The sequence below is a fragment of the Falco biarmicus genome, chromosome 2, assembly GCF_023638135.1.
Source record: "Falco biarmicus isolate bFalBia1 chromosome 2, bFalBia1.pri, whole genome shotgun sequence".
In the NCBI taxonomy this organism is placed as follows: domain Eukaryota; kingdom Metazoa; phylum Chordata; class Aves; order Falconiformes; family Falconidae; genus Falco; species Falco biarmicus.
The window spans coordinates 57,975,555-57,985,999 of NC_079289.1; the positions used below are offsets into that span (position 1 = coordinate 57,975,555).

The 10,445-nt window shown below is 61.4% G+C and overlaps 1 protein-coding gene across 1 annotated transcript; it reads right to left on the reverse strand.

Annotated features, from left to right (window-relative positions):
* Positions 1–1,451: 1,451 nt before the first annotated feature.
* On the reverse strand, positions 1,452–8,177 carry ZIC5 (Zic family member 5). Its single transcript, XM_056328690.1, is given in 4 exon segments — positions 1,452–2,132; positions 6,826–7,705; positions 7,708–7,774; positions 7,776–8,177. Coding segments are annotated over 4 exon segments (1,737 nt in total). The 5' UTR covers positions 8,111–8,177; the 3' UTR covers positions 1,452–1,677.
* Positions 8,178–10,445: the final 2,268 nt, after the last annotated feature.

The window sequence follows — 10,445 nt, forward strand, 5'->3', positions numbered from 1 at the left end:
TTCCGGGGGTGGGGGGAGAAAGAAAAAAAAGATGATGTCAGAAAATAAATTAATTCGACTGTACAGAATAATCGCGTTCACATACACGTTATTAACAATGACAAGACGACATCCACCATTCACGGCACACAAAACACATTTCCACAAGCCCTGGGGGAGGGGAGGGGAGGGAGGCTGCCGCTTCTCCTCTCGGGGTCTCTGAGGAGGAATTAGTGCTCTTTAGTTTATTTGCGCCCTGCTACTGATGGACGGACGATGGGCCGGGGTGTCGTGTGTGTGTGTGTGTGTGTGTGTGTGTGTGTGTGTCCCGGCCCCACAGCCTCTGTGCCGCTGAAAGGGGGGGTGGGCGAGTGGGCACCCCGACCCCAGCCCGCTTCCCCACCCCGCCCCGTTTCTTTCCCAGCAGCTCTGGTCCCCTCCTCCCAGGTGACTCTGCCCGGCCACCACAGAGGGATGGTGAAAAGCAGGAGTGCACGCAGGCACTGACTGGCCTGGGGAGAGGAAATAAACCTTTTAGATACATAAAATCTCCCCCACGTACCTCCTTGCCCCCTTCCCCTCTGGCGCTTGCCGGGCCTGGGGGCCTGCTCCCCCTCCCCTCCAGCCACGAACTGGCTGCACACGGGGCTGGAGGGAGCAAGAGGCAAAGTCTTCCTCTGCGAGACGAACTTCAAAAAAAACCCCAACAAAACAACCAGAGTAATAATAATACCAACCCCAAGAAAAGAGAAATTCGCTGTCAGTTTTTGTGTGGGTTTTTGTTTGGTTTTTTGTTTGGTTTGTTTTAGGAAAAAACCAAAAGGTATCACAGTATTGCAGTTGTCAAATAGCAGCGGGTTTCTTTTATTCTCTGGCTATGTTTTAGGAGCCATACGCATACAAACCATGGAGGAGCGGCAAGGGAGTGCTGCATCTTTTGTCTTTCCTTCCCTAAATCGTTTTCTCATGGTTACAGCTAAGGGAGAAAGAAAGAAGGCTGGAGAGAAAATGCTGGGTGCAACCCAACGAGACACCACTCTCTTGGGAGAGACACCAACAATTACAAAGGAGCTGGATGGTCAAAGGGGCGGGAAAATGCATTTATTTCATTTTATTTTAAGGAATGTGTAACCTGTCCTCGACTGGCTGGAGCTTCAGCAGGTGCTGCTTTACAGTCAGGAGGCGGCTGAAAACCTGGGGCTTTACCCAGGCTGAAGAGGAGGCACTGGGGTGGCAGCTAAAGTATTTAAGAGCCACTCCAGGGAATGGCAGGTCTCTGCCAGCTCGCAGCCTTCCCCCAGCTCACTCGCTTGCCAAGAGCAGTACGGCATGGACGGGGTGGGAGCTGGGCATCCCCCTTGGCACTGTCCCTCCCTGCAAAGTGTGCGGCTTGGGTTGCTGAGATGGCCCAGCGTGGCGTTATTAATGCTTTTCCTTACCAAAAGAAAAAAAGAAAAAAAAAAAAAAAAGGTCCGAGTCCCTTTAATTAAATTAGTTACCGTACAAACACCATAGGGTTTCATACACGGAATAAATAGCGCGAGTCAAACCTGACGGCACTTCCAGGCCAGCCCCCCGTGCCAGGTGTCTGCCGCTGCAGCCTGGGCGAGCGCGGCGGGGCCTGGGCCGCCGGCAGCACGGCTCGGCTCGGCTCGGCTCGGCTCAGCACGGCACGGCACAGCTCGACACGGCACGTCTCTAGGGAGCCGTTCTGCCCCTCGACGTCCTGTGGGGCTCGTCCCCCTCGGAGGCCGGGGAGGTGTCGCGGCTGGAGGGGGTGCGGGGCCGGCGGGGGGCCCCCCCGGCCTGGCAGACGTACCACTCGCTGAGGTTGGTGACCGGCGGGGAGAGGGCGGCGGCGCGGCCGCGGGGCGGCTCGGCGGCCAGGTCGGCCTCGGGGGGCAGCGGGCCGTCGGGGGGGCCGGCCGCCGCGTAGCCCTGGGAGCCCAGCGGCGGGGAGGGCGGCGGGGACTTGCAGTGGATCTTCATGTGCTTCCGCAGGGAGCTGGGGTGGGTGTAGGACTTGTCGCAGCCGCGGATCTTGCAGTAGTAGGGCTTGTCGGAGGTGTGGACGTGGGAGTGCTTCTTGCGGTCGCTGCTGTTGGCGAACTTCCTCTCGCAACCGTCGAACTCGCACTTGAAGGGCTTCTCCCCTGCCGGGATACAGCAACGGCACCGTTACCGGCGGGCGGGGGCACGGCCCTGCCCGCCGCAGCCCCTCCGCGGTGCGGCCTGCGGGGGCGAGCAGCAGGGCAAAGTCCCCCCTTCCCTTCCTCTCCTCCCCGCTCCCATTCTTCCTCCCCCCTCACGACAGTCGTGACACGCCCGAGGCTTCCGACGTTTCCCCCGTTTCGCAAACAGCGCGATGCGGCTGGCAGCCCCGAGCCCGCAGCCCCGGGCTGGCGGCGGCAGGGCTCTGTTTGCCCTCTGCCGCGCTCCCCTCGCACACGAGAAACCTTCATTACCGCCCTAATGACCAAGCCCAAACAAAACCTCTCAATGCCTGTGCCTGCCAGGGCTGGCGTTTGCCGGCAGCCAGGCTCGCCTGGCACATCTCCTGCGTAATCCTTTCCCAATGGGGCACTATGCTGGGGGAATAATTAGCTTGGGGGAAATAAAAGTTAACACCTGTTTAAGTAACCCGATAGAAAGAGGGAGCACCCAGCAGCCCCGTACTGGGAACCTGCAGGCTGGGGGGACCAGCCCAGGCACTGGCGGTGACAGCAGCGAGCTGCTGTTACTGCAGCGGGTTACTTCGGGCTAATTTGGGACTAAAAATCTCCGGCCGATCTATTTTAAGAGCTTTACACGTTGCTTAACAGTTACGGGGGTTGTGAAAATTAGCCCGGGGCGCGTTTGCCTGGCGTAGCTTTCACACCCACCCACACCACCACCATCACCCTCCCGACTCCTGACATACCATACCCTGGGACATATATGTTCTGGTACATATCGCCGTGCCCCGGACCGACCCTTTCCCGTAGTTCCCGAATAAGGCTGAGCAAATGCCTACTGCTGAGAGACCGGGGCGCGGGGGGTGGTGGTGGAAAAAGAAGTGCCAGATCCCTGTGCTGCACGTACTGGAGCTTCTTACAGCAACTTTTTCTTTCCCTGCCATGCTACACGTGAGCCCGGCGCAGACAGACCTACACTGATAATATCACGACTATTGCGACTCGAGTTAAAAATGCTGTTGGTTTATGCATGGCTGATATATATTTTCAGATCTGTTCTGCTCTGAGCGCTCAGAAATAACAACCCAGCAGCTCTCTCGATGAACATTTTCTAATTTTCACCAGGCGATTTTTACTGCTCCTTCCGTTTGTAAAATCGTATCACGTTTAGCAAAATAATAATGGAAAAGAAAACTATTTTTTATTTTTTCAAACTAGCTATTTCTCGGCTGTTACTATAGAAATATGTGCCTCTGCATCCTGTTTACACGTCAACTTTTCCAATTTCAACCAGCTTACCTACCAGCGAAGTGGTAGCACTAGAAAGAGAAGGTTTATTCTTAAAGTTAAAAAAAAAAAAAGCAAGAAAATTTATCCCGTGGGTTTTAAGGGGAATTTTCACGTGCACGGAAACCCCCGCACGCTCCCACTTCCACCAAGCTAAATCTCAAGTCACTTCGTTTGTTCAATTTTATTTTTTTTTTCCTGGAGAAACAAAGCAAATCTACCGGGGGGTTGGAGGGTGGGGAGGGGTGGGGAGTTGGCCGGGTTATATCTGTATTACTCCAAGGATGCAGGCTCACAGGTCCTGCTGCCGGCAGTGGTCCGCAGAGCCCCAAGCGCAGCACTCCCGAGAGATGCTCCGACCCGCCGGCCCAAAATGTGTCCCCCCCCCCCGTAGTGGCTTTAGGGAAGTACCTTTCCTTGTGAGCTCACGCATGGGCACCCTGCCGGGGGCTGTGCACCCCTCGGGGGGGAGTGGAGGAGAGGGGGAACCCCTCTTCCCTAGCCCCTCCAAGGAGTGCACACCCCCGGGTAGCTCCTCCTCGCCAGCCTCCGGATCGCGACGATCCAATTCCACCCAAATCCAGGAGCGGGGAAGGTCCCGGACTGTCCCTGGCACGCTGACGAGGGCGTCACGTCAGAGTTTAACCATTTGTAGGTGGTTTCAACCCAAGGAAGGTGGCGAGTTGCCGGGCGCCGTCCCTTGACTCCTCTCGGCAGCAGCAGTGCCGGCGGCGGCACGGAGGGGCTTTGGGGTCACTTTTTTTGGGGGGGTGGGAATCCTCGGGGGGAAGTCTGGCGATCCTGAGCACCGTCTCCGGCGAGGGGGCAGTGTTTGGGGGGGGGGGGGGGTGTTGGGGTGGCACTCCCGTTCGGATGCACCAGGGGTGGGGACAGCGATTTGTCCCCAAAATGGGTCTTGGAGCTGCAGGGCATAGTGTGCAGCTCCCGGGGTGACGCTTTCGAGCAAAAAGGGGGGAAAAAATAATACAACAACCAAGCAAGCAAACGCCTCCTGAATTACCGACATACTCTTCTGCCTGCAGGATTACCAGGAACACGCAAAATCCCCTAATGATACGATCACAGTGTTATTATTTTCCCCCTCCCCCCAAAAATGCCCATAATAAACGAATAGTTTGTAAATCTCTCCTGCTCCCAGGCTGAACGTGAGTAAATTAAAGCTGAGGCGGCAAAATTACAATAATTAATCTGATAGGGATGGGCAGAAGGTTTGGAGTCCCTCATCCACCCGAGGGCTGTGCGTGGGGAAAGAGTCACGTCCCTTTGCCCTCCCGAGCTGTCAGTCGAGGTGGGCTGTTGCCCCCCACCCCCGAGGGCTGCTTTGTTGCAACGTCTCCTTCTAGGTGGAGATAGCCTTCATGCGTGGGGTCACCCGTGGGCACCCTCCCAGGGGATGCAGGTAGCCCTTGGCTGCAAGCTCCTCCAAGTCTCCTTTGCAAAGGGCCACGTCCCACACAGGGCCTGGGGGCAATCCTCGGCCGCAGCTCTGAGCTGCAAACTGTGCCCGATACATAATTAGGTTATTCTGGGGGGCTCCTTTTCCCGCTGAATCCCTCTGCTCGTGTCGTCGTCCCCGCCCCCCGTCCCCCTTCCCCCCCCCGAAGCCTCCCCCAGACTCGCTTTTTCCTCCCCTGGAAGCTGGAATGGAGGAGCTGAGGAGCCCAGAAAGGTCCGCGGTGAAGTTTTGTTTTCCAAATCAAGACAGATGGGGAAGGCTAGATAACAAAAACACGGGCCTCCAGCATTTAACTCATTCCGCGGTGCCATTAACACAACAACAACCACCCCCAAAAATGTGTCAAACACCCCCCCCCACCACCCGGCAGGAGAAATCACCCCCCCGCCCCCGACTCTGGGCGCAGAGAGCTGGGCATCCTCAGGTCTCCGTAGCTACATATGGGTTCATGCCTGACATATTCTGGAGATAAAAATCTATAATCCTTTCCGCCATGGGCCATTTGGTTTTACATCGGAACAACACGTTGCACGGTCGCCGCTTTTCTCTTCCCGAGCAGCACACAATAAATCAAGAAAGCAATTACGGCAACTCCGCTTCCTTAAGCGTCCTCCGAGGAATAGTATTTGTCTATCACTATAAATCCCGGCTTCGTTCCTTTTCGGCAGAGTTTTTACCCAGCTCGAAATGCGTGTTTCGGGGGTGGCGAGGAAGGAGGAGAAAGGGAAAAGGAAAAAAGAAAAAAAATAGAGAAAAAAAAAAGCCTCAAAGGCTCAAACACACCCCGACCCCCTCCGGGAGCCCCGCCTGTCCCTCGGGGCATCCCCCGGGGGTGCGGCTCCCTCCTCCCGCAGCTCTCGCTCCGTTGGGCAGCGGGGGCTGCTTTGAAGTTTCCTCCTCAGACCCCCGGAGAGAGGGATGCGTCCTGCGGCAAGCGCCTTCCCCCCCGCCCTCCGCCCCGGCTCCGCGTCTCCGCCGCAGGCGGAAGCAGCCCGGGCAGTACCGGCAGCCTCGGGAGCGGGGTCAGTACCGGTAGCCAGCGGCGCCAAGGGCAGCCCCGGTAGCACTGGCAGTCCTGGCTGTCCCGATAGCAGCGGCGGCGCCGGCAGCATCGGTAGCCCCGGCAGGGGGGCACACCCGGTAGCATCGGTAGTCCCGGTAGTAGGTGCAACCCCGTAGCGGGGGAAGCCCCAGCAGCGCCGGTCGCAGGGGCAGCCCCGGTAGCGGGGGCAGCCCCGGTAGCTCCGGCAGTACCGGCAGCCCGAGCGCCGCCGCCGCCCGCAGCGCAGGGGAACTGCGCCCCCACGAGCCCCCGCGGCCCCATCTCCGCCGGGCCGAGTGTCCCCCGCCAGTCTCCGGCCCCGGCGGCAGAACCGGCAAGAGAAGCAGAACCGCCGTCCTTCGGGGGGGGGGGGGGGCGCCGCGCAGTTCTCCCTGGCTGCGGGGTGAGCCCCCCGGGGTGCCCCGGGCAGGGGGCGGCGGCAGCTGGGGGGGGCGGCGGCAGCTGGGGCGGGCGGGCGGGCGGGCGGGCGCTCGTTCTCTCCTCGCTCCTCCGCCGGGGCTGCTGCTGATCGCTCCCCCGGCTCTGCGCTATTCGTTACCCGGTGTATTTATCCGGTGGTGCCGGGATGTGGGGAGGGGGTGGGGAGGGAGTTGCCCAAGGTACGGGGTGGGGGACAGGACACGTGTGTGCAGGGCAGAGGGGCCGGGTGCGTGTGCGTGGCTGTGTGTGCGTGGCCCGTGTGCTGCCGAATTACTTATTCATGAAAAAGTCACATGTCCGGCGGTGCGTAGGAGAGGAGGAAAAGAGGGGGAAAGAGGGAGGAAAAAAAAAAAAGAAAGAAAAGAAAAAGAAAGAAGAAAATCCTCACGGCGGCGGGGGAGGGGAGGGAGGGGGGGGGCACCCACCTGTATGAGTCCGTTTGTGGATCTTGAGGTTTTCGGAGCGGGCGAAGACCTTCCCGCAGCCGGGGAAGGGGCAGGGGAAGGGTTTCTCTCCCGTGTGCACTCGGATGTGGTTGATGAGTTTGTATTTCGCTTTGAAGGGCTTGCCTTCCCGGGGACACTCCTCCCAGTAGCACACGTGGCTGCTCTGCTCGGGCCCGCCGACGTGCTCCACGGTGACATGGCTCACCAGCTCCTGCATCGTGCTGAAAGTTTTGGAGCAAGGCTTCCTACCGCCCGGTGGCGGAGGCGGAGGCGGAGGAGGCGGCTCCCGGTCGATCCACTTGCAGATCAGCTCTTGCTTGATGGGCTGCCGCATGTACCGCAGGAAGGCCCCGGCCGCCGCCGCCGCCGCCCCGACGTGGGCATGGTGGTGATGGTGGTGATGGTGGTGGTGTGGATGGGGGTGGTGCGGGTGCCCGTGGCCGGCCGCCGCCGCCGCCAGGTTGAGGTTGACGGAGCCGTAGCCTTGCAGCGCCGAGGAGGAGGCGGCGGCGGCCCCGTAGTGCGCCTCGGCGCGCCCGTAGAGCTCCCCGGCGCCGGCCGACAGCCCCAGGCGCATCTGCCCGTTGAGCGGCGGGTGGCGGCCGGCGGGTGCGCCCTGCTCACCGGGCGGCGGCGGCGGGAAGGCGGCGTGCGCCCCGTCGGCCGTGCCGTAGTTGCCGGCGGACGAGATGAAGACGCCGTGGGGCGGCGGGTGCGGGAGGTGGGGGGAGCCGGCGGGCGGGTGCTGCTCGCCCAGCGCCCCGTGTACGGCGGCGGCGGCGGGCAGCTCCCGCCGCAGGAGGAAGTCCCGGCCCGCCGCCCCCCCCGACGGGTAGCCCGGGAGGGCGGCGGCGGGCGGCGCGTAGGCGGCGACGGTGGTGGCGGCGGCGGCGGTGGCGGCGGCGGCGGCGGTGGTGGCGGCGGGCGCAGCGAAGGCGGCGGCGGCGGCGGTGAGCGCCTCGGGCGTGAGCTTGAGGGCGGCGGGCTGCGCCATGTGCTCGGGTCCGAGCGGCGTGAGGGCGCCGCCGGGGTCGCCGCCCGCGTCCCCGGGGTGGAGGTGGGCCCCGTGGTGGGGGTGGACGTGGTGGTTCCCCAGCCCCGGGAAGCCTGTCATGTTCTGGTGAGGATGGGGCTGAGCCGCTGCCAAATCCGCTAATCTCAGTGTCGGGTTCCTCTTGCTCAAAGGGGGCTCCATAACGACACAGCCAAGCCCATCTACGCTCGCTGTTGTTATTTTTTTCCCTCTACCCGCCTTCAAAAACATGTATATATTAAGCGGCTCTTTAACTTCTTTTGTCTGCGCTCCTAACTCCGCGCATCCCCGGCCCCGCTCTGGCCGCCCGCGATTGGCAGAGCCCTCACCACACTTCAGCGGCGCGGTGGGAAATACGGCTCGGACACGGCACCGGAGGGATTGGACAGATCCCGATGATTGGCAGCGGCTGGGGCCGCGCGATTGGCTCCCTTTCAGGCCGCCGGCGCAGCGGGGATCCGCCCCCGCCGCCCCCCCCCCCCCACTTTCCCCCGCACCGCCCCCCGAAGTTGCACTTGCAAAACTTCGCGCGGGGCCCGACGGGGCGCACGGGCCCCCCCCGGGCCGGCAGCGGCCGGCAGCTGCCGCCCCCCCAGCGCTAGACGGGGCGCCCGGCTCGGAGGCGCTACGCCACAGTGTTTACGTTTGCGGGGCCGCGGGATTTCTCTCCTCGCCTCCGAGCAGCCCACGCGCGGCGCCGCTGCCGGGCTGTGCGCTCGGTTTCCTTCCTTTCTCTCTTATCTTCTTTTGTTTTTTTTTTTCTTTCTTTTCCTTCCGAGGTCCATCATTCATTCGTCGGTGAGGCGGGAAAGCGCGCCCTGATGCAACGCGCCCTGCCCCACACCCACGCGAGGCCCAGGCTGTGTGTACTCACGCCCGAGGCCGGCGGCTGAAGGCGACACTAGGGGAAGGCAGCCAACGTTTTCCTGAAAAGAAGGCGGCGGCGTAGGGAGGGTTGGGATTCCTTTCCTTTAGAAAATAAATGTGTAAGCAGCCGGGGTGGGGAAGAGCAGCACATGTTAAGAAGTTTTGAGAGCCTGCGCTCGCCGCACCCCTGGGGGCTTCCTCCTCCCGAGGTGCCCCCAGACCCTTCCCGGGGCGCCCCGTCCAGAAAGCCACACGCCCCCACCCCTTCGGGGGGGCCGCCAGCATCCTCTAACTCAGCCCTAATTCAGGAACGGTAAACGAGGGATGGAATCGCCGCGGTTACACCGCCCCGGAGCATCAACGCCCCCCGACGCTTTGGGATGACGGGGAGGGAGGGGGGCGGTGGGCTGGGAAACGGGGAGGTCTCCGGCTGGGAGGTGTCTGCCAGGAGCTGCTGCCCTCGACGAAAAAGCAGGAAAAGTGGGGGCTCTTCTAAAAAGAGGACAGAGGTGGGGGACGGGCGGGGGCAGCGATGGGACCGCCCCCGGGGTGCGAGCTGTGCTGATCCTCGAAAGTGAAGCGCTTCGTGGAGCGCCAAAACTGCCCCTTCCGCACAAAGGAGGATGTTGCCGTTTGGGGGTGCCGAAAAGGCAGGGCCGGGGGTTTCCCTGCCAAGCAAAAAGGCGTGGGGGGGAAGAGCACTGCCATGACTTTTCTCTGGGACTGCGGGAGCAGAGGCGGCTTTTATTGATATGTCATCTGCTTTCCTTAGGCTGCTGGTACTCCTGGGAACGCCCGGCGCTCCCGTGCTCCTTGGAAAGCGCAGGCAGGCTGCCTGCCCTTCCCTGCCTGCCGGGCAGCAAGGGACGCTCTCCGCCACGCCAGGAGAGGAAATGGGGCGGGGGATGCCAGCGGACCCCCCGCACACACCTCCCGGCCCTCCCCGGCCACCTAATCCCCTTGGCCAAGCCACATATGCTCGTCCCCGCCGCCGCCCTTCACCGAGCCATGTCCAAAGGAAGCCCCGTGCCGGCCCGGCATTTCCTGGGCCAGGCTCCAGCCCTCCCCCCTGCCCCCCGCCGCTACTCACGTGGGGAAAACTCGCAGGATTTGGCCCACAGCTGCCAAAAGCGGGGCAGGGGCTGTAGCGCAGGAGCCGGCCCCGCGGGGACCCCCGGCTTCCTCCCCCGCCAAGGGGGAGCGAGACCCGCCGGTGTCCGTCCCCCCCCAACCCCACTACCACCTCCTGGAGCCGAACCGATGCTCCCCGCTCGCCGGGCCGTGGTGGGGTTTTCGGTGATGCTGCAAGGCAAGGAACGAGAATAAATAATCCCGGGGTTTTAAAAGGGGCTGCTCGATGGTTTTATGGCACAGTAAAAACTTCTCCTCGCAAACTAGCCGTACGTCTATACGGGTATTTATATACGTATATTTTGTATACGTGCATCCAAACAGTGCCCCTCCTCCGCTCCCCAAATTCTGGGCACGTTGCTGGACCGAGGTCCCGAGATGTAACGGTCTGATGGGAGATGCTGTGGAGGTGATGAACAGTATCGCGGCTCGGCAGTACCTTGCGCACGCCTCTTCATCCCGCTCTTGTTAAACGCAGCGTGATACGTATCTGTCATCGATTTAATATGTCTTAATTCAAATATATCCCCCCGATCAATTTCTTTTTATGAGGGGCTATAAAACAAAG